The sequence below is a fragment of the Centruroides sculpturatus genome, unplaced genomic scaffold (assembly GCF_000671375.1).
Source record: "Centruroides sculpturatus isolate CEXI.00-Female unplaced genomic scaffold, Cexi_2.0 scaffold225, whole genome shotgun sequence".
In the NCBI taxonomy this organism is placed as follows: Eukaryota; Metazoa; Arthropoda; class Arachnida; order Scorpiones; family Buthidae; genus Centruroides; species Centruroides sculpturatus.
Genome location: NW_019384500.1, coordinates 747792 through 773145, shown reverse-complemented (window position 1 = coordinate 773145; position 25354 = coordinate 747792). Strand labels below are relative to the sequence as shown.

At 30.5% G+C, this 25354-nt stretch overlaps 2 protein-coding genes across 4 annotated transcripts in view; one reads left to right on the top strand and one right to left on the bottom strand.

The window, feature by feature from the left end:
• Positions 1-772: 772 nt before the first annotated feature.
• LOC111622027 lies at positions 773-2733 on the bottom strand (the record flags this gene model as incomplete). Its single annotated transcript, XM_023364325.1, has 2 exons — positions 773-1083; positions 1341-2733. A coding segment is annotated over one exon (1389 nt), but the record flags the coding sequence as incomplete, so codon positions are not given.
• Positions 2734-5218: 2485 nt separating this feature from the next.
• Positions 5219-25354, top strand: part of LOC111622034 (tumor necrosis factor alpha-induced protein 8-like protein) — a 43237-nt gene continuing 23101 nt past the window's right edge. For all 3 annotated transcript variants that reach the window (XM_023364340.1, XM_023364335.1, XM_023364338.1), the window contains exon 1: positions 5219-5387. In XM_023364340.1, coding sequence (XP_023220108.1) covers position 5387 — 1 coding nt within the window. In that variant the 5' untranslated portion in view covers positions 5219-5386. The remainder of the gene's footprint in view (positions 5388-25354) is intronic.

The following is a 25354-nucleotide window of genomic DNA, read 5'->3' as shown; positions in this document are numbered from 1 at the left end:
CCGCGCGACACATCCGAACATGTAAGCTGAACAATAGTGTGGGGGGAGTAATCAAGGGTTGCGTGGCGCTCAAACAAAAGACGAATCGACGAGATTTGAAAATCGCGTAACTCCGGGGTAGCGTAAGTCGAGGTATTACTGTATTGCTATTCGCTTGTATTCCGAAGGAAAGAGACAGGAGATAAGATCGCAAAGTGATGGAAGAACTGCCTTATAGAAGACGCCGGAAAGTACACGAAGGGAGATAGAATGCCTTCCGGGAGGACTTTTATGGAAAGCTGGCCCCTATTTAGGCGTCATCTGCAAGGAGAAAAATCAGAAAACTCCAAGCTACCAGCCTGTCCGATCGAGGCGCGAACTCACAATCGAACTTCCCAGTGTCTGGTCACTATGAGCTGAGCGGAGAAGGACTCCACTCGGCCTGGTGGGCCTGGCCAGCATATCCGGTCAGACTAGCCCCTAAAAATTCTTGCGGATTTTTCGACCCGTCCGGATTCGATCCTGGGTCACCCAGAGCGGTAGGCTCTGGTTGATCGATCTTGACCGGCCGAGGATACTGGGGTAGCGAATATAAGACACTACCTAGCGTACACAATTATAATCATTCACACACCCGTCTTAAATAAACAAGGAGAGAATAAGAAAGAAGACAAGGTTAAAATATATTAAAAAAGAAAGAGAAATAAAGATATGGTCAAGTTGCATCGGAAGAGTTGAGGATAATAGATGAAGAAAGGATAAAGGAATGAATGCTAAGAGAATGGAAGAGACAGGGAGAACGGGAAGATATGATGAAATGTAAGAAAACTCAGGATATTATATATAAAGATGATAGTAGAAAGGTAACGTTGGAATTACAGATGATGACGATTTTGCAGGCCCTAGTGCATGATAGCATCCATGACCACGACGGCCTCTGAAGTTCCTGAGACTTTTTCCACGAAGAGGTTCTATAGTCTATTTATCCTAACTTGGCAGCTACTGTAAACAAAGATTCTGTCGTATTAATCCGCCGAAGATTTTCATTGGTCAAATCACAATCGGAAGTGGCTCGACACGTGTTGACCAGTTAAGCCCCTTTCTCTGCACGTGTTAAAGTAGGTCAAAGTTGTCACAACAATTTAAAAATTACCGAGATAATACAATACTTAGAAAAGTTATTATAGCTTACTTTAACATTTTTACGTAGCCGTTTAAATTATTTCCATCGTTTAAATATAGTTTGTCAAAAATTATTATTAAATATATATTATTAAGACTTACAGAAAACATGTATGAATTTATCTATGTTATATTTATATAAATAAAAATTTTTTAAAATAATTATAGTGTAAACTTACCTTATTAATCATCTGTATCAGAACATAGTTGCTCAAAGTAATCATTTATATCGCTTTCGTCACTACTTGTGTTAGACTGAATAATCAGTTTTTCTACAACAGTTTCTGAAATCTCATCAAGTTCCCACATTCGTTGTTCTTCTTTTTCTATATGTTCAATACATTTTCTCCATCGTTCTTCATTTATTTGTTCGATAGCTTCATTCATTAAAATTCGCACATCCGACAGTTTGAATGTTGTGTTGTGACGTGCGATGTAACCTTTCATATCTGCCCATATCAATTCAATAGGATTTAAATTACAATGATACGGAGGTAAACGTAACACGTCGATACCTATTTCTTTGGCCATTTCGTCAATAATATATTTATCGTATTTATGTTTTATTTTTTTAACAATATCCAAAAGTTCTATTTTCAACATTTTGTCGTTATGACGAACCCTATTTTTTTCCAACCAAGAAATTATGTCAGCTTTTTTCCAACTACAATTTGGAATCTTCTCAATTTTAGCTGAGTGATATGGAGCATTGTCCATGACAACAACAGCATTACTTTCTAATTTTGATAATATTTTTTCAAACCATTTTTTGAAATTATTGCTATCCATTTCTTCATGGTAATCTTTTGTCGACTTTGATTCAAATTCATACAGACCACCATTCAGAAAACCTGTATTGCTGCCTATATGAACAACAACTATTCGTTTCCCCTTTCCAGAAGGATTTTTCAATCCAGTAGATCGTCCAGACATAAAAGCTTCGCGATAAGACGTAATTGAACAATCCTTCCATACTTTATTCTTGGTATGGCCCGCATTAATCCATGTTTCGTCCAAATAGTAAATTTTACGGCCTAAAGAACGCATTTCTCTTATTTTTCGTAGATATTGTCTTCGCCATAAAATGATATCGTCTCTTTCAATTAATCTACTATTTCTGTTTCGGTTCGTATATTTAAAATTAAGTAATTTTAACAAATTATATATCGTAGATCGAGTAAAGTCTGGTAAATCTGGATCGTCATTAACAGCCTGTAATACCTTATCTACAGTAGGTAATTCGTTTAAAAAATAAAAATTGTGTACTTTACCTCTAATGGCACATTTTGTGAATTCGTCATATTTGTCAACGAGTTGAGTACGCTTACGGGTTTTCGAAGGAGTTATTACTTTACCATTAGTAAAATATTCTTTACGAATTCTGTAAATGCTCCGTTCTGATATCCCTGTTGTCTGTGCTACCATTTTCACTAAATCCTTCACGCAGACTTCTGGATTCGTTTCAGTTAAAGAATTAAACAAATTTAATACTATTTGTTTATCCGAGCTCCTCAGCGATTTTCCTTGCCGATGTTTAATCGTATTTACATTCAAGTTTTCCATTTTTGTAATTCAACAACACAATTTGAAATAACGGTAGTTATTGCAATGAATGGAAAAAGAAACAAAAACATTATAGTGCGCATGACCGGAAAAAGTTTATTTCTAATGATTCAGAATGTGCAAATATTTATTAAAATAACAACTTAACAAATATGAAATAATAACATTTATAATCATTGCTAAGTGAATAGCATTTCATTAATGATTTTATAAATAACGAAGAACTATTTTCTGCGGACGAATGAGATGCAATACGATTTTTAATTGATGGACATGGGTTTAAACCAATAAACAAAGGGAGGTGTGTCTTAGTTTGTTTACAATAGCTGCCAAGTTAGGATAAATAGACTTTTTTTTATAGATCGATCCTCGGAAGAGCTACTGCATTTTATCGTTACAAACTGGTTTTGAAATCAATTTTTAAAATTAAAATAATATTTAATTATTTATTACAAATATAAAGAAATTCATTATATTTTAAAATTACAAATCTTGTTTAATACTTTAATATATTATCTAAATATATAAAACTATCTGTTACCCGCGGCTTTGCCCGCGCGGATTTTTCAAGCAAACCCCATTTATATTCAGTATTTCAATAACCATAGTAATTATTATATAACACCTACCGCTGAAGAGAATTGCCGAGAATCAAACGAACTATTTTCAATTTGATCAATTTTCTGGAACGTTTACAATCGTTCTATAATCGAAACAATATGCAATAACAAATTCGAATTAAAAAAGATTCGAACATTTTAAAAATCGAAATAGATAAAAATATTTATAACAATGTCTGAAATGTTATTAATTTAATACACCTAAGTACTCGATGAAGACTAAATCCTCTCCCTCTCCCGCCCGCGGGGGGAATTTCGAAAAATCCCTTATTAATGTGCGTTTCCAAGACCTACCCTAACTGTCTACCAAATTTCACCTCTAGATTAAGCAGTCTGCTCTGGGCGATGATGAATCAGTGAGTGAGTGAGTCATTCAGTTAGTCAGTCAGTCAGTCAGGACAAGCAATTTTATATACAGTATTTAGATTACTTGTCCTGACTGACTGAGTCACTGATTCATCATCGCCCAGAGCAAACCACTGAATATAAGGAGGTGAAATTTAGTGCACAGTTAGGGTACGTCATGGAAACGCACACTAAGAAGGGATTTTTCGAAATTCGCCCCGCCAGGGGAGAGGGAGAGGAAGAGGATTAAGGTTTAACCTGAAGAACGGCTTTTACTGTACTATTTTAGATGCAAATTTTTGTTTTTAACTACGTTTTGGTAGGGTACGCCGTGAAAACGCACACTAAGAAGGGATTTTTGGAAATTCGCCCCGCGGGGGGAGAGGGAGAGGAAGAGGATTAAGGTTTAACCTGAAGAACGGCTTCTACTGTACTATTTTAAATGAGATCTTTTTGTTTTCAACAACGTTTAGTCTTCATTAATTACTTAGGTGTATTAAATTGATAACATTTCAGACATTGTTATAAATATTTTCGTATATTTCGATTTTTTAACCAAATGTTCGAACCGTTTAAAATTCGAATTTGTTAAATTGTTATTACATATTGGTTCAATTATAGAACGATTGTAAACGTTCCAGAAAATTGATCAAATTGAAAACAGTTTGTTTGATTTTCAGGAATTCTCACCATTCTCAGTGGTAGGTGTTATATAAAAATTACTATGGTTGTTGAAATACTGAATATACTGTAAATGGAATTTGCTTGCAAAACCACCACGGGCGAAGTCGAGGGTAACAGCCAGAGCCGGCCCTACCATAGGGCGAACGGAGCAGCCGTTCCAGGCGCTAAGTCTTAGGGGTCTCCTCAGTGGTAAAGAAAATTAAAGGGTATAAATTAGGGGCAACCAAGAGGGGCACCATAATAGGATCTCGCTCCATCCTAAATCTTGCCTCGGGCCGGCACTGGTAACAGCTAGTGTTATCTATATCTATATATATATAAATGGAAGTGTGTGTCCCTATATTTCACTTTTCCGCCAAAACTACACATTGCACGTGAATGGTGTTTGTATGTGGTGGTAGCCCCAAGTCTCCGTTCGTGCACTATGGGGGTTGCGTCTCGACAGCTATAAGGGTGCGGGAGATATGAGGCTGAAAGTGGTTGAAAGTGGCTTCCTATTTCGAATGTTTTGTTCGAATTTAATTCGAACAATGTTCGAATTTGTTTGAATTAAATTCTAACATAAAATTCGAATATTGGTTCGATTATAGAACGATTGTAAACGTTCCAGAAACGTTGAAAATAGTTCCTTTGACTAAACGTAAAAATTCTCTAATTAGTCTGGAAACGGGGGACCTAATTCTTGCATTCTGTGAAAACGGGTATGATTGGCTATAATGTAATTATCTTAATCTTCACTATCGTTACTTTATGCCCACAAATAAAAACCCAGCGAAGCGGCTCCTTGCAGCTAGTATAAAATATAATTTTATCTTATTAGCAAATTTATAACACCAGAGGGCGCATAATATGGAGATGAGAGCATACCGTTGAAACTAGTGAATAGGACAATAGGGTTTTTACCTGTTTTCATTTTTTTTAAATTTTTTTTTAGTACTTAACAGTATTAAATAAATTAAATATAAACGAATGGCTGTTTAACCAAGCACTTACTCTCAAGAAAACTTATTAAAAGTGAGTATGAGAAATGTTAACTGATGAATGTGTGAAAGTCAAAGTTTTCTGTTTATTTTTGCAGTAATTATTGTTAAATGCGCTCTCTGAACATAATTTTTTCTATATTAATTGCACAATGCATAGCTCTAAACGTTGCACAATTTGTCGTAGGATATTTGAGCCACTTTTTACTAAAATTCTAATTCAGAATATAATAATAATTTAGTTTGAAAAAATATTAAAAAAATCAATTTTCTTTCTCAATATTTCAAATTGAATTAATTTATTATTATTATTATTAACCTTGTAATATAAATAATAATATAATTTATGGTATACCTAATTTATAATTACTATTAATATTTACATTTTAAATAAATATAATGTATGTCTTGTGCAATTTGAACTAATACTCTTTAATATGACAAATACATCCTTTGAACTGAATTAAATTGATCAATAATGTATCATTAGGCCTGTAATGGTAATTATATGCAGATTTTGGAAGAGATTAAATTAATTAGAAGTTGAACATTTATTACATTAAATTATGAAGCAAAAATAATTAGTTGAAATCATAGATGCCAAATGAATTTACTTTTAGCATGTTTATAATGGAATCAGAATCAAATGTTTTGACTTTGTTTATTGTTAAATATGTTTAGTTTTGAAAGAAAATGAATGGTGCTTTTCAGTTAAGAGGTGATGGTCAATAAATGTGGTATGGTGTAAAGAAATGGCTATTTTATTATGTTAAAGAACATTTCAATAGAAATAAACTTTGATAGAAATGTATACGTGATGTCAAACATCATAACGAAAAAACATGCAAAAAGATTACAAACGTAGCTTCTAGCCCTTGATATAGTTATATAGAATAATTTGTCTAAATCCCAATTGTTGGAACATGAACCCTCATTCATTAAAAGATGAAATTGATAGACTCAATACTGATATCTGGTATATTAAGCGGAGATGGAATGAAGGATGGCCTTTAAAGACACTACAGCTACCTCCCAGCATTAAAAACAATATACATTCATTCATTATTTTTATTTGTACAAACAAACTACAGACCGGCCCCGCTTTCGTGCATTACCGGTTATACACGTTTAGTTTACAGTACTCAAGAGAAATGTTTTACACTTACACAAATGATAGATATTAAATATACATACATACAAATAAATACATAAAGAAAAAATATGAATAAGTCAATAAGTACATAAGTTAATAATAACAATTATTTGATCTAGATACAAACTTAAAACTAACTACTGTATATACAAACTATGTACAATAAGCAAGATTGTAAATAGATATGTTTACCTTAGAAATTAGGCATACAGTTAATTATGATAATGAATACATTTAATACATAGAGTAACATCTTGCAGAATTGGAAGCTGGCAAACATAAATACAATTTTGGTTAATACATCAAAATTTGTAAAATGTTCACAAAATAAAAGTTCTATTTGTGGAATGTTAATTGTCCTTCAAAAGAAATATGTAATGCAAGTGATTAGAAGCTGCAAAGCATCACAAAATAATGTGATGCTTTGCAGCTTCTAATCGCTTGCATTATATAAAACAATATACAGTCGACTCCCCCATAACACTGTTGATTATTCTGTTTTATATGAATTCCATATTGTACGAGTCACTTAGATTTTACAAATACGTGTGCTGGGTTGTGAACGGCTCACGTATTTGTAAAATCTAAGTGACTCATACAACATGGAATTCATATAAAACAAAAATCAACAGTGTTATAGTCGACTGTACAAAAACATGATGTTAAAATAATAGAAGGTATGTTAATCAAGTCATCATCAAATTTAAAAAATACAAAATTAAAAAGCTAGTGAAAAAACTTAAAAAGAACAGCCAAAATACTAATATTTTTACCCCCACTCCTCTCTTTAACCAAAATAGCTATTTTACCAAGAAGTATAATAAACTAGTTCAACATTGTGGTATCCCAACGATGGATCTAATAAATAATTGGAAAAACAAATTGGTTATTAATCTGTCTGATGTACAAATCCCCAATAGAATTAAAGCTTTATTAGCTAAAGGTTTAGATTTTAATTTCCAAACATATTTACCTAAAAGCAAAATTGCCATTGAGTTAGAGTATATTCTCAACAGTTTAGACATTGTCAACCATATTGAAATTAAAAATAAAGTCCAAAATATTAAAAATCACAATCTTAGTAAAAACCATAAAAGATCCTTATGGACACATAATAATAATAATAATAATAATAAAGGTTTAAAAAAATTAATTAAGAATAATAATTTAGTCAACTTACAGGCTGACAAATCTAGGCAGAGTATTGTCATGAACTATCAGGGTTATATTAAGGTAGCCCAGGATCTTTTAGATAACAACTTGTATGAGGAACTGTCCCATGGTCCGACACTTAAAATTAAAAAAGAATTGATTGTTAGTCTAAAAAAACTATTAACTATCAAAATTATTGATAAAGATGATTATAAGTTTATCACTAGTTATGGTCACCGCACCCCCAAGTTTAACATAAGGATCAAAACCCATAAAACACCCATTGCTTATAGACCTCTTGTTGATATTAAATTTTATTGTTTATATAACTTAGAATTATTTGTCAAATCCAAACTAAAATCCCTAGTAATGTCTAAACACTGCATTAAAAGCACTGATGAATTTCTTAATAACCTAAAGGAAGTCAAAATGGAAAACAGGTTTAGAATATTGTCTTTGGACATCAAGAATATGTACACCAGTATCATCCAAGATAGAATTGTTAACTCCCTCAGGTCTATAAATTGTGCAGATTGGCTCATTGATCTTGTCATCCTTATCTTATTGAACAACCATTTCCAATTTAATGGTAAATACTATATTCAAAAATCTGGCATACCTATGGGGTCTATTATTGGCCCTATTTTAGCTGAACTAAGTGTTATCGATATCGATACATCCATTAATAATACAGTAGAGCCTCGATTATCTGACTCAATTGGGGACTGGGGTTGGTCAGATAATTGAAAAGTCGGATATCCGAAAAGTATGAAAAAATCCATTATTAGTGTAGTATATTATTATATCCCATGTAATTAGTATATTAGTATATCGCTATTAACCTACTTTGCGTTGAATTTTCATCGATGTTAAGCCTAACAAAAATTTTTTAAAATAATAATCGTCGCTATTGTATCGTTAAAAATTAGAAAATTAAGCCTCGTTTAAATATTGGCTCCCTTTCATGGTCGAATGAGTGTTGCCAGCTAAAACACGTAAAAATAATATTAAAGTAGCCAAGACATAGCCAAATATTGTAGCGCCTCATCACTAGCGGACATTTGAAATTTGCCGACCAGGACGGTCGGTTAATCGGGGGTCGGATAATCGAGGCTCTACTGTATCCATGGCATCAAATTCTTCAACAGTCGACGATTGTTTTATAATCTACAACCCTGTAATCTTAAACCCTAACGACTTGGTTACAACTGTTAATAGTCTTGATAACAACATTAAATTTGAAGTTGAGGACGAACTTCATAACAATTTACCATTCCTGGATGTTTTATTTACTAGACATTCTAATACCCTTGAAATAGAAAATTACAAAAAATCTAGTAAAGTTAATAGTCACGGACTACCACTCACATACTCCCCTGTTCATAAAAAGAAACATTTTTGTCAATTTTATCAAAAAGATATCCAATAGAACTACCTCCGATTACAAAAAGAATATTGAGATCATGGACATCGTTCAGACCTTCTTACTAAATAATTACCCAAAAGTACTCCTAGACAAATGACTAAAACAATTTAAGTGTAATAATAACAACAATGCCCATATCGTTAATCCCGTTAAGAACAATGATACTAAAAAGTTCTTTAAACTTACATATGTCAAAAATATGTTTGAGAAAATTAAAATGGTCTTAAACAGTACCAACATCAATTTAGTCCCTGACCTTTGTAATAGAACCCAAAAATACATACAACCAAACCACCAAAACAATATGGTTAATATCCTTAAAAAATGCAATGTGATATACAGTTTTAACTGAAGATGTAATAACCCTATGACCTTTGTAGGTGAAACAAAAAGATGCGTCAATGTTCGTATAAAAGAACACACAAACGCCATCAAATACAATTCTGAATACTCTGCAGTTGCCAAACACTGCAATCTATATGGTTGTGAAATTGATAAAAGTACAATAAAAACAATAAAATTTGAAACTAACACCTATAAATGTAAGTATTTTGAGCACAGAGATTTTAAAAATTAATAATGTTAATAGAATTAATGATAACTTAGGTGTTAAAATTGACGAAGGATGGTATAATTATATCTTTTAAAAACTAAATATCTTTGTGATGTNAATTTTTTATTGTTTTTATATTTTTCAATAAATTTATTTTGTTTGTACAAAATAAAAAAATAATTTTTAACGATACAATAGTCTTCGTTAGGCTTAACATCAATGAAAATTCAATGCAAAGCGACATGCAACGGAGAGAAATTTCAGCATGGGATAAATTAATATATTTTTTCGTACATGATTCGTTATCCGAAAAATAAGTTATCCGAACCACCCTAGTCCCCAATTGATTCGGATAAACGACGCTCTACTGTACTTCAGATAATACCTACTGATGATGCTTACTACTCATACTGTTACAGTGGTGTCTTCAATTTTTATATTGTATAACTTTAGGCTTACTTTTTAAGTTGATTGTTACCTTGTATAATTCTATTATAGCATTACCTTTAACTAATACCAACTGATGAGGGACTATTTTCTATTGGGAAAATAGTCTGAAATGCATTTTNACAGTGGTGTCTTCAATTTTTATATTGTATAACTTTAGGCTTACTTTTTAAGTTGATTGTTACCTTGTATAATTCTATTATAGCATTACCTTTAACTAATACCAACTGATGAGGGACTATTTTCTATTGGGAAAATAGTCTGAAATGCATTTTGGGTTTTTGTTTTCATACTTATGTAGTAATTTTTTGAGTTTATTAAATTGTTTTCACTTTGATCCCTGAGCGTTTGTGCCCATCATTGGTCTGTTAAGCCCTCACTATTATCTGCCTTACGGTTGTGGATAATTTAATTAATATAATACAAAAAGATGCAAAGCAGATTAGGAATTTAACAAGTTTAAAGTTTTTGGTTTTGTTTTAATTTATTTTTGTGATTTTATTCAAGTTTTAATTATTTTGTGTTTTATTAAATCTACTTGACTTTTATTACTAGTGCTTTTCCACTATGTCATTAAGTTGACTGTATCATGCATCAGATTACAATTACAAATGGTGTCCCATTAACAGAAAAGTACTTAATTTGTACAACTGAATAAACAATAATAAAATTATCTGATTTAAGCAGTATTAACTGTTTATATTTAAATTTTCTTAAAAAGGAGAATATACGTTATAAACAATTGTTAATTTTGATCAAAACTTCATCACATATAGTTTAGATTGCATAACAAGATATTGAGAAATATTAAAGTACTGGTAATTAGACTGTAAAATGTAGATGATACAGTATAGTAATGGCAAAAGGTTTAGTCAAAATTTTTGCTATAGGAAATTGAAAGTTCTTAAAAAAATTATATTTAGTTTGAGCACAATATTATTTTAAAGTTTTATTTAATTTTATATTTCTTAAATTTTATTTCTCTTCTATTTAATACATACAGTACAAAATTTTTTTGTAGGAATTATTAAAAAACAATTATATAACTTAATTTTTTTTAACTTTATGAAAAATGAATTTTTAGTAGATGAATTAGCAAAATACAGTATTCAAAACTATTAAAAAAAACTTTTGTTCTTGGAAATATCTGAGTCATGCTCAAATAGATTTTAATTAATATTAATAAAATTTAAAAAGAAAATTTTATTTTATTAAAGTGAGGATTGAGAATATTTTTGTATTTATTAATATTTTAAAATTTTATATTACATTATTTGAGAAAAAACATATAAACAACAATTTAGATTTATTAATACTGTTATTGCAAAATATGTTTATCTGTGTTGTTTTTTATTTGTATTTTTATTTTTCAGATCAATGATCATGAAAGATTAGGGGCTAAATATTAAAAAAATCATTGTATATTTTAAGCCATCATTGATGATATTCAGTTATTAAATTCAATTTCAGAAATTTAATAAATAAAATGAATTACAAAATGAAAGCAGAAAACATTCAATATTTTTAAGTTTTAAGAAAAGTAGGTTATTTGCTTCATATATTTTAAGAGAAATGAAAGTCTTAAAATTGTCTTTTATTACACTCTTAAAATAGTTTTAAAAAGCTAAGTTAGCTTGAAAGTATCAGCAAATAGCTTTTTATTTTAATTAAAATATTTGTTACATTGCATAATTATAATTCACTGGAACCTGATTAACTCAAATCAGAATAACTTAAACAGACATCACAAAACCTGCAATTTCAGATTCTAGTCCTGCTCCAGGCTGATTCTTTTCTTCCAGAATATTCTGAATTATTTAATGAACATTAATTTAATTATAATTATTAAATTTAATAAGAGATGGTGCCTAAAACCTCCCTGTAGTGACAAATTATTTAGTAATTAATTATAATTGTGGAAAGGTAGCCAAAGTTATTAGGATTTGAAGTTGCATTTACTTAAAGTGATTTTCTTTTCCCAGTTGTCTAGCATAACATGTTAAATCAAACTGGTTAACTTGAATTTCTTGGAACTTTTTAACTTGAAGTCTGAATTTTTTCCCCAACCGATTCAAGTTAACCAGTTTAGGTTTCATCCCTTGACCACACTTTATCCCAACCAAATTTTTCTTCTATAAAGCCTATGTTATTTTTTCCTTCTTTTAAGATGACCACCACCTTTCCTGACTAGTAACCACTAACTTTTGGCATGGACAAGCTTTGACCTCCTTTAAAATGATTCCAAATATTCATAAAATTGCATATCTGAGATTGGTGATATTTTGGGACAAGCTAATGCTGCAGACTTTACATATACTGTACAGTATATCTTTTATTTTTGCAAGTGTGCTGAACAATATATTCTTGACTGAGCATTGGAGATTATCAGATTACTGTCAGTCATAATTAGCATAATTTATGGGTTAGAGCAGGAGCAGCTTGCGAGCTGCATGCAGCTCTTTGCATAGATGTTTGCGACTCTTTGGACATAAACTCATCTCAAGCAGCCTTATAACTTATGAGTTTATGAGATAGAGCCGCCGAACGAACTTCTACTCGTATGGCATACTCATTATCACTCTTTAGCCCGTCTGCACATGACCACACTCATGTTGATCAATATGAGTCACATGCGAGTGGTAGCATTTGAGGCATATCTATATATATATATATATATATATATCCCATTGAATGCGTGTCCATCTGTGTAACATTATGCCAAAAACAGCCATTAGAGGTGCCCCTGTCACGTGTCGTATTTCTCACATTTAAATTAACAATATAAATTATTTACATTAACAGTATAAATTATTATTATTATTCATTTGGCCAATAGCTAATAACAATATAAATAATTCAGTATATTTGTAATAGAAATTTATTATTGTCACGAAATCATGTAACGCGCTCTAGGGGGCATCCTTCAATACAGTTAGATTTTTTTCCCTAAAAATCCATATCCTATACATATGTATATTACATATATCCGGCTCTCTGGTATTTTTGTTCCATGACAATTTGGCTCTTCTCACTTGACAAACTGCTGACCCCTGGGTTAGAGTAATAACAACAGGACAACTTGGTAGTTGTCGTATTTTTAGGCGACATGATTTATTTCTGCCGATCTCTATCGGAGTATGTATCTCATGGCTCTTGGGACACTCAGGAGACATTGCCCAGTCTTCTTTGGGGTTGATATTGTGTTCGTGAATCTAGATAATTTCAAGGATGCCAAAATCATGGGGGTCCACGTCGAGGATCTCCTCGTCCCCATTCTGGAATTCCTAATTGTTTTATTTGTTCTTGGATTTTCGCTGAGGTTGCTTTTAAATGATTTGGATTTCTAACAGTAGCCTCTTTCTTAGTATCACTGGGATTATTTATAGTTCGAACTATCGCTCGGGATCTTCCTGTTAATTGATCTATAGTTTCTTCACTGATAGCAACTCGTACTGCCTTATCAAATGTGTCCGGTTTCCTCAACATTACTGGTCTTTTTAAACGATCATTTAGCCCACTAAGAAATTGCACCCTCAATCGTTCATCTGCTTCTTTTTGTTGACATCACTTTATGATTGCTGCCTCTCCAGGGTCCTCACTTTTATGTTATAACAGTTTCGGAGGCTAAAGTTTGCAAGCACACAGCGTATGTTTGAACGTCTTCATCCCATGCTTGTACACAGGCATGAAATTTCTGCAGTCTTAGGGAGTATGGAACCCTCTCGAATATTTTTATCATAAGTTTCTTAAATTCGTCGTATGTGTCCACTGCTTTCATTTTTTCATCCTTCCATGCATAATCTCAGACTATCCTCGTTAATTTTAGTTTTTTACGCTTAAGCATTGGCCCTTAGTCCAATTAGTCAGTTTAGTGATCTCCTCTATGGCTGCAAGATAATCTGTAACCTTAAATCCATCTGTTTCTCCAGCAAAGGAGAGTATCAAAGGAATGAGGGCCTCTCATCCTCCCAGTCCGCCTCCACGGAACTTCCTGCTGTCTCCCCACGCGCTTGTCCTTCTGCTCCGTGCGATGGTCCTTCTCCTGGGGTTTCCATCTTTTCCCCCTATCTAGTTATTCTATAAATATATATCGATCCCACTTCTGACACCAGTGTGACAATACCGAAGGGCCTTCCTATACTTCAACACCACGTGACCAAAGGGTCGACATCGCATCGGCGAAGATCGCAATGACAAGTTTCCTCAGGACTGACACCACTGTGTCTTTATGGACAGACACAGAAACCCTTGTGTTCTCACGCGAACGATCACGTGTGTGAGCAAACGGATTTGGGATGGAGGGAGAGACAGCACACCGGAAGTGACTTACTCAGAGACGGGTTAATGTAACAACTATTTAATTGGTAACTATAGGCCATACAGGATATAAAATATATCAATTTTAAATATGTTAACTGTTAGAGGTCTTTGCTACAATTGATATGAGATATATATATAATAGACAATAAAATGGATCTAAGATTTTGGTTAGTTTCGCGGTTCTCGAGAGAGAGAGAGTTTACAGAAGTTGCGCATGGCGATAAATACCTTGAGTTTTAGTGAGTTGCTGCTAGTAGGTCTTGACAACGAAGTTAGTCCGGTTAGACAATCAAGTATTTTGGGTTGATGTTAATCCAGAGAATAGGCACTTAAATAAGTCTGATTGTCCATTGAAAAGCCCAACGCACACGGAAAAAGATACAGAACTTGAGACTGATCTCTTCGAGGACTGGGCGACGATTGCGTCACTCCGTTGTTCTGTTTTAATGTTGTACTGTTGAAATCGAGATATTAGGTTGAAAGGTGATGAGAAAGCGTCGTTATTAGGCCTGAGAACTTAACAGATGTTTAGCTCCCAGGTGTAAAAGTTGAGAGTTATTTAACGAAAGTTTAGCTAAGATGTGATATTATGATGTAAATGATATAAATATACTGAAAGTCTGGATTCGGATCCTCACATCAATAGATGATTGAAATATAAAGAGCTATTTATGGTTTTTCTGACAGTATTTTACTTCACGAATGGCAAGCCATTTTTAGGAGTATCTGTCAAGATGCTCATGTTTAAAACAGGCTACGAACTGTATAACACAATTTCTTGTAATATGTGAGAACAATTAATCTGGCTGCATATATGCTGTGTCTAGTTGGTTGTTCAAGAGATAAAATATTTCAGTATCAAATTAATTCATTTTTCAATAATATTTCTTGTTATTTTGTCAAAAACTAGCAGACCCCGCCACGCGTTGTTGTGGCTCAAAATGTATCTATTATAAATGTATAACACTTCCCCCGTGGGGGGAAAATTTTTCGAATAGTTTCTTCTTAGTGTACATTCTCTTGACGTACCCTATTAAAACGCAATCAAAAATGCAAAAACACGCATCTAAAATAGTATAATAGAAGCCAAGTTCTTCACGGTAAGCCTTAATCCTGTCTCTCTCCCCCGCGGGGAGAATATTGAAAAGTTTCTTCTTAGTGTACATTCTGTTGACGTACCCTATTAAAACGCAATCAAAAACGCAAAAACCTGCATCTAAAATAGTATAAATAGAAGCAGAGTTCTTTACCGTAAGCCTTAATCCTAACCATCTCCCTTCAGTGGGGTTGAATTTTGACACGTTTATTATATAAAAACACGTGCGTATTCGGATGCAGCGTTGTGTTAAAATTTCAAAGGAATTGGTAGGAACAAACGAACATTACATTTTTATTTATATAGATAGATAGAAGATGATCTGCTTTAGTTCATTTTCACAGAAAAGCAAACTTAGGGCATCGTACTTGTAGCGCCATCTGTTGGATGTAAAAGCCTTAACCTAGATTATATATTTTAATTTATATAAATGTTTAATGGAATAATATACAGCCTATGTCCACCCTGAAGTTCCATTCTAAATATTGGTGAAAGAATTTTTGAAATCGGATGGGTAGTTTCGGAGATTACCTGCTGCAAACAAACTTACATACATACATACATACTTACATACTTACAAACATTACCTCTTTATAATATTAGTATAGATATAGATGTAGCACCATGTAAGTGAAAAAGTAAACCCACATACCAGTCTTACATTATGTTGACAAGTAACAATAAATCAAGCATTAGAACTTTATAAAGATGTATTCGATTTTATGAATTAAAAAAACATTTTTTTGAAATTTTTAATTTTTGTTAAAAGTTTGTTTTTATTAAAATATATTTTATTAGAAATACGTCAAAAAATAAATTTGTTTAATAAAATATTTTTCTAATAATTTATTATAGAACGTACATCATTTTTGTTAAGTTTTCATTATACAAATGGTAGATAGGCACACATCAGAAGCTCTGATTGGATGATAAATGTTCACTTAAGCCAATGTTACAGAAAATAAAAGTTTAATGAACACTAAAATTTAAAAATTTAGCAATTTCTCACTTGATCAATCAAGCTTCTTCAGGCAAGAAAACCTGATTCAAAATAGAACATAATTGAAATTACCAATGAATGGAACTTATTTGCAAAGTACAAAATTCTATAAAAAATGAAATAAATGATGGATTAAAGTGTTATGACAAAGGATAAATATGAAATGAAAAAAAAGTAGAGTGAGAGGAAAAAATGTTTCCATATATCATTTAGTATATCAATATTTTTTGTTGCCAGGTGCTTGTATTAGAATTTTTAAAGAAACTAAAGAAGTAAAGGGTATATGGAAATGTTTTTTCTCTCTCTCTCTTTCTCTGCTTAAAAAATTTTATTTTATATTTATTCTTTGTCATAATATCTTAATCCATATTTTATTTTTTTATAATAATATTTTGTAACATTGACATTCTTTTAAGCTAATATTTCTCATCTGATTCTCATTACCTATATTTGATAATCATATCATTTAAGTGAAATTTCTAGACTTAATTAACACTTACTGAGTTTTTTGTGTTTGAAAAAATAAAAATTAAATGATAATTTATTTTAACTATTATATGTTTAAAGCACACTGTAAAAGATATAAATGTGATTATTATTGAATTTTCTTAGCTTTTCTGATATTTGCTGTAATAAATAATAATGTTTTTTTACCATTCTTTTTTCTATCTATCTATATATATAAAAATGGACGTGTATGTCCCTATATTTCACTTTTCCGCCAAAACTACACATACACATCGCACGTGAATGGTGTTTGTATGTGGTAGTAGCCCCAAGTCTCCATTCGTGCACTATGGGGGTTGCGTCTCGATAGCTATAAGGGTGCGGGAGATATGGGGCTGAAAGTGGTTTTCTATTTCGAATGTTATGTTCGAATAAAATTTGAATATTGGTTCGATTATAGAACGATTGTAAACGTTCCAGAAACGTTGAAAAGAGTTCGTTTGACTGGACGTGAACAGGAGACATTCAGAAATAGAATCAGGACCAGGTCTCTAATTAGTCTGGAAACGGGGGGGGACCTAATTCTTGCATTCTGTGAAAACAGGTAAGATTGGCTATAATGTAATTATCTTAATCTTCACTATCATTACTTTTTGCCCAGCGAAGCGGGTCCTTGCAGCTAGATTCTAGATTACTTAGAAAAACAGTCTTTTATATATAAAAAACAAGAACTATATTACATACAAATGTACGAACAAATAAAAACCCAGCGAAGCAGGTCCTTGCAGCTAGTAAATAATAATATCTGTAAATACAATAAAATATAATGATTATTTATGTATAAAATATGTATTAAAAACTATAACAATCAGAAAACATATCTAAATCTTGTCAAGCATCTATAATGGGCTTCAAGTGAATCAAGTTTAAAATCATGCGATAACAACAAGGTCAAATAATACAGTACAACTACAATATGTACGTTCAAAACATTCTATTGTTTGAAGTATCCAACATTTAGATGACAGTTTCATAGCTGATGGCTACACTATTTAGCCATGTTCAATATATTATGTCACTACTTATTGTAGCTAGATTGTAGAAACATTATCTAGTTTATGGACTGCCTACCTTTATTAATTTGATTAATTTGCTGTCACTATGGATCCAAAAATTATATTTAAAGAAATAAATTTGTACCAGATTAAATAAATAAGAAAANAGGGAAGAGGGGGGGGACCTAATTCTTGCATTCTGTGAAAACAGGTAAGATTGGCTATAATGTAATTATCTTAATCTTCACTATCATTACTTTTTGCCCAGCGAAGCGGGTCCTTGCAGCTAGATTCTAGATTACTTAGAAAAACAGTCTTTTATATATAAAAAACAAGAACTATATTACATACAAATGTACGAACAAATAAAAACCCAGCGAAGCAGGTCCTTGCAGCTAGTAAATAATAATATCTGTAAATACAATAAAATATAATGATTATTTATGTATAAAATATGTATTAAAAACTATAACAATCAGAAAACATATCTAAATCTTGTCAAGCATCTATAATGGGCTTCAAGTGAATCAAGTTTAAAATCATGCGATAACAACAAGGTCAAATAATACAGTACAACTACAATATGTACGTTCAAAACATTCTATTGTTTGAAGTATCCAACATTTAGATGACAGTTTCATAGCTGATGGCTACACTATTTAGCCATGTTCAATATATTATGTCACTACTTATTGTAGCTAGATTGTAGAAACATTATCTAGTTTATGGACTGCCTACCTTTATTAATTTGATTAATTTGCTGTCACTATGGATCCAAAAATTATATTTAAAGAAATAAATTTGTACCAGATTAAATAAATAAGAAAATAGATAATAAAATAAATGGCTAGTGATTTATAGAAGTATTATTGTAAGTAAAAATAAAATTAAATGAATAAAAAAGAATGAAAAGAAAGAAAAAAAAAAGAAAAGAATAAAGAAGAAGAAAGAAAGAAGAAAAGAAATTAAATAAATATTAAAGTATATAATTTTTTCTTATGAAATTATATATTTCTGTATTAAGCATTATAATTATTAGTAGTAGTTGTAAATATTTTAAAATTAAAAAAATAATTGTTTCATATTGCTTGCTTTATAAATTCTTACTATGTTTTCCTTTGGACATTTCTTATATATATTCTCTAGATGCTCTTGTTAACAAAATTAAAAAGAATATTTTAATTTTATTAAAAATTTAAAATGTAAAAAATAAAAAAGCATTTAATGCCAATATAATATCTAAAATATGAAAGAAATTTTTTAATAAAAGAAACTTTTTTTTTTTTTTAATCATTCTACAAACATTTTAGCAGAAATTAATTTTAGTTAGATCTTGGGGAAATGTAGTCCATAATATTAGAAACCAAATAAAAACTGAAACTAGACCTAGTTTGAAACAACATTAAGTAATTGCCCATTTACTTAAAACTTAATTTTAAATGGAAATAATTGGCTGGTATTAAATAATCTTTAAATAATTAAAGATTATCAACTTGTTAGACCTAAATTTCCAAGGGGATAAAATTCAAGTTAACTAAAAAAAAATTTTAACTTGATTCAATATTAAATACACAAATATGAATCTGATATTAACTATTATATGAGTTTGTTTTTAATTAATACGTTTATTTTTTAAAATTGTTTCCTCAAACTGCTATGATTAATTAATATAAAAAAATGAAACTTTTATTGTTTGAAGATCATTATAGAAAAGTATTGCAAGTTTCAAAAATTTAGAAATTATAAAATCAAATGTAGAAATACCATTTTCTCGTTCATCTGCCATTTAAAATTATAAGTTTCATTTAAATTAGAGCATCAGATTAAGTTAGTAGAAAAATGTATTAAATATGTATAAGCATGCTGATTTAAATGAGTATTTTCAAATTGTAAATACAAAATAAAACATTAGTACATTATTAATAAAGAAATGAAATATACAATATTTAAAATTTCTAACATGTTTTTGAAATAAAAATATAATTTGAATAGTTCAGTATTAAGCTATAGATTTGTATCTATCTAACAACATATTATGCCCGTTCTTCTCTGGAAAAGTTTGCACAAAAGAACTAGAGAGAACTATAAATTTGTAAAGTACTATATTATTTTTCCGACTTTCCAACGATTATCGACACTACTGTGTGCCGGAAATAGCCGTTCCCTAACGGGTACTTTACGCGGATTCGCGTTAGTGTGCCAGGCCTGGACTTTAAGCGTGCACCGAATTAAATAATGACAAAGTTTGTCAATAACAAAATCAAATATTTAATTAAACTTCTAGTAATAAACTATATACAGTATTTAGTAAAAATCAAACAATAATTTATTCAATGAAATTCAACAAGAATCAATCCGACAAACTCAAATCAATCTATTTCTAACTTAATTCTATTCCCCTTTGGAATTCGACAAAATCAAAGAATTAACTTATAAACAATAATTCTTATAAATTAAAGATCCTAATCGTCACCTCAATATACTAGGAACCTATTTCCTCAAACTCTCAAGACTTTCTATAATCGTCGATCCACAAATCGAATAACTTCAAAATCCTATCGGACACCTCTCTCGTTCACTGCTACGAAGCTCACCAAAGCTCGTTGCTATCAGGAATTCACCTCGTTCGTTTTCACTTGAGTTAGAGGCTTTATAGTGTGAGGTGACGTCACAATTCTGAATGAGCTCACTCTCCTCATTTACATACTTATCTGTAACATTAAATTTTTCTTGTTTATCTGGCAGATTATTTTCCGACAATACTTCGCTAACCTTTTACATTATTCTTTTTAACAATTATCGGGATGCTTTATTCTTTTAAGGTTTAGCGATTCCTAACTGGGTTGTGGGGTCCCCCCCCCTTTTCTCGGTGCGGACTTACTTTTTTCCGCTCGGGAAGTGCAAGTGTGCGCGAGTTTTTCTATGGCGCTTTTCTTTCGTTGGTGAGTTGGTTTTTCTTCTATTTTTAAGTTACTAAGGTGAATGGTGAGGAAACCTTCGTCCTAACAAAACATAAGCCCCAAACAAAATAGAATAATAAGCAAAATAAAAGTAAATAAAAATAACATTCGGACTTGGTTCCTTACAAATTAATCTTCTAATAACAAGGCATAAATCAAATTCAACAATCTTATATAGACCTTGCACATAAGTGAGAAATTTGTTACTGATGTTTTCAGTCTACATCTAAGGCCTTCTAGAGGTACTAGCATTCTGGACTAGTGTGTGTAGAAGAATCTCCGATGTATTTGAATTCAAAATTTTTCTCTTTAAACTTTTCCTAAATATCCAATGGAGTATATCTATTCAAAGTCTGTGTTGTCTTTTAAAATGTCTGGGTTGAATGTGGCTTGCCATGCTCTTGAGATTGTTTTTCTTCTTTAAAATTGATGGATAGATTCTGGAGATCTGCCCCAAATATTTCTAGCACCTCTAAATTTTTCAGCTGATTTGTATGGCGTGTTTTTTTGTATTAGGGCAGCTTGTTGGAATTCTGGTTTAATCTCGTTATCACTTGTATATATAGCCAGGATGCTAGTATCAGAAAGATTTAATTTTGAAAAAAATCTACCTAAAGGTCTTAGATGTAGACCAAAACCATCAGTAATGGATTTCTCACTTATGTGTAAGGCCTACATAAGGTTGGTAAATTTTACAGAGAATGATGTAAAATAGGAAGACATTATACTTTCTTACTAGCTGTTACCTGCGACTTTGCCTGTGGAGGTTTTGCAAGCAAACCCCATTTATATTCAGTATTTCAACAACCATAGTAATTGCTATATAACACCTACTGTTGAGAATCAAACTATTTTCAATTTGATCATTTTTCTGGAATGTTTACAATCGTTCTATAATCAAACCTATATGCAATAACAAATTTGAATTTAAAACAGTTCGAACATTTGGTTAAGAAATCGAAATATATAAAAATATTTATAACAATGTCTGAAATGTTATCAATTTAATACACCTAAGTACTTAATGAAGACTAAACATTATTGAAAACAAAAAATTGCATCTAAAATAGTACAGTAGAGGTTGTTCTTCTGGTTAAGCTTTAATGTTCTCCCTCTCCCCCTGCAGGGGAATTTCAAAAAATCACTTCTTAGTGTGTGTTTCCATGACGTACCCTAACTGTGTACCAAATTTCACCTCTAGATTCAGCAGTTTGCTTTGGGTGATGATGAATATGTGACTCAGTCAGTCAGGACAAGTAATTTTATATATTTAGATAATGTTACATACTCATTTTTCTATGAAAAAATATTTATTACTTATTGAAACTATGAAAATTTTGACAGAAATTAAACTGTTCAGGAAAAATAAAATTTATTAAGCTAACAATTAAAAAGATAAGAATGAATTTTCTAAACTTTTTTAATAGATTTAAGCTAACAATATTATTTTAATATAGCTAAGAATTACTTATGCTATATTGTAAATATATTGCTATGTTAAGTTCATGAAATTTCTTAAATCTTGAATTATGATATTGAATTTATATATTCATGATTTAAATAGAAATGACTCATAGGTTCAAAAAACTTTCAAAAGTCATTTATTGTATGTCTAGGTAAAAAAAAAAACAAAAACAGTGCAGATAAATATCAGTTAAGTGCATCAGTGCATTAGGGGGAAAAGCAATACCTAAGAGTGTGTTTGCCGTATTAAGGGAAAAGCAATACCTTAGGTATTGCTTTTCCCTTAATATGGCAAACACACACTTCTTTTGGCTGGACCACCTTCCCTCTTCCTATGGTCCTGTAAACAAATGAAACTTTATTCTTCATTACTAAAAACTTCTTTAGCTGAATAATGTCAAATTTTAAAAATTAAAGTTTACTTTAAGTTAAAAAGAAATATTTTTAATCCTGAAATAGTGAAATTAATTATTTTGAAAAGAAAATTAAATGCTTTGTAATTGTTTGTCATAAAACCAGTTTAAATTATATTATGCAAGCATTATTAAATTATGCATTAGTTCTAGAAGATTGGTCAAGTGTAACTGAATTTTATATGAATTCACTATTTTAAGATGTATCATTTCTTTAGCACAATTATTTTATACTGTTTAAAATAGATATATTAATACATAAACTTACCAAATTGAGTAAAATTAATAAATTAATTTGAAAATTATAGAATATAATACTACAAGTAAGTTATATATATTCTTCAATTTATAATCATATCGATGCTGTAAATTACTACTTTAAGTTTTAGCACATACATGAACATAAATATAGTATTTATTTGTTTAATATCTAGTGTTCATAAATGGTATTTTGGTACAAAAATACAGTACTGTATTATATATTATGAGCTAATTGTTTATAGTTCCTTGAAAATTTATATTTTTTGTAATCCATTATTATATTTTACAATTCTAAAATTTTATATAAATATAAATGATTGTATTTAAAATGAAAAAAAAAAAACAAAAATGTGTGTTAGTGGGTGGTTAAAGTTAACAAATGTTTCAAATCTGTCATAGAACATTGGAACAAATCATTTTAATAAATAGGAAAAATAATTTTAGTATGCATTTAAAAAAACATGCATATACAGGTATACCGCACCTTATGTCGGTAATTGGTTCCAGGAGAACGACGTAAGTTGAATTTACTTGTCTCCGAATCTACTTGCCACTAGGCTAAACCATAAATTACTAATTCCTGTTCTGTATTTTATTTATTAATGCATTTTTAATAATATATGGTTAATAAGGATCTATTTTAAGCTTACAAACAAATAAATTTTAGTTTTTAATATAGTACAGAAAAAAGTAATTTAAATTTACGAATGCATGTACTGTAAATATAGTATATACTTGTAAATGTATATATTATAATATGATTTTATGTGCTTTAAACATTTTTTCTAGTGATATTACGCCTTGTATATTTGTATCGGACAGACGTAAAGTCGAATAAAATTACTTAAACTTGATTTTTATTTTTCCATATACATTTTTGACAAACGATGTAAGTCGAGGTATACCCGCATGCACACACACACACACACAAGCAAGGCATCTTGCCATATGTGTTTACAAGATAATTTTCAAGGTTAAATTTGAGGAATTCCCAGATAATAATAATATTATAGATGTATTCACATAACATTGTGAGAATCTTGAAGGATCATTAGTTTTTAAAAGCTAATAAATATAACATCAGAATTACACTTTGTTGTTCAGATTATTTGATATATACAGTATTTATTTTTGTAAATATAAATTATTTTAAGCATGATAAATATTATAAGAATATTAAAACTTACAATTAAAATATTTAAGAATCTTTTAGTTTTTAATCAATGTATTTTAATTAATTGTACAATTACAAATTAGTATGCTTATATAATTTCAAATAACCAATCAGTGGAGTGCATTGTTCATTAAATATTTATGAAAGCAAAATAATATAATAGCTTGAAGAATTATCATATACATTTTAATATGTTATCAATTTTCAGCTTGATTATTCTCTTTTAAATAATTATGAATAAGTTACTGAACAGGTCATTGAAGTTTAATTGCTGTCAGATAACTGTATAATTAGGAAAACTTTGTTGTTGATATATATTGTCTAGAAACTATGGTTTATTCTTTATTGCTTTTTTTAAAGTTGGGGACTATTACATTTTTTTAACTTTTATATGCCAAATAATTATTTAAATTGGAACAAGGCTTTGCTTCAAATTTTTTAAATGCATTTAAAAAATTACATATAATTTTTAATATATTTCCTTTAGTATAAAATTATTATATACAATTTTAATAAATTATTGTTTAGACTAGGTAGCTAAAAAGTTCCTCTACCAATGTTGGATAGGATTAATTATTATTAAAATTTACAATACAGTAGACCCCCCTATAATGCTTAGATACGTTCCACGCTAATTGAATTTTACGTTGTAGGAATCCTTAAATACATGAGCCAATCACAGCCCGTCACATTTGCAGTTTACGGACTACGGCTGTTTGAAAGGTTTTCTTCCATAAAATTAATCGATTCTAGACTAATTCGACTCAATATTTCCAAAATACGTATAATTTTTTGGGAATAATCCGTATAAACTATGCTATAAACAAAAAATTGTAGGATTACTTAGAGTGTATACCGTTCGACTACGCCATTGCTTAAAGCTGGTTTTCGTTGCAGAACAGCACATGAAACAGCGGCCGCGATTTCTAATAACGAATTTTTCACAGAAAAATAACTTGACCTTTGGAGACATCATTAATATAAATAATTTTTATGGCCGTTGAATAAGAAGTGTTTCTTTCACAAGAAATGTATAAAATTAGTGCTGTATTAGACTTACGGTACCTAATTTACATACTG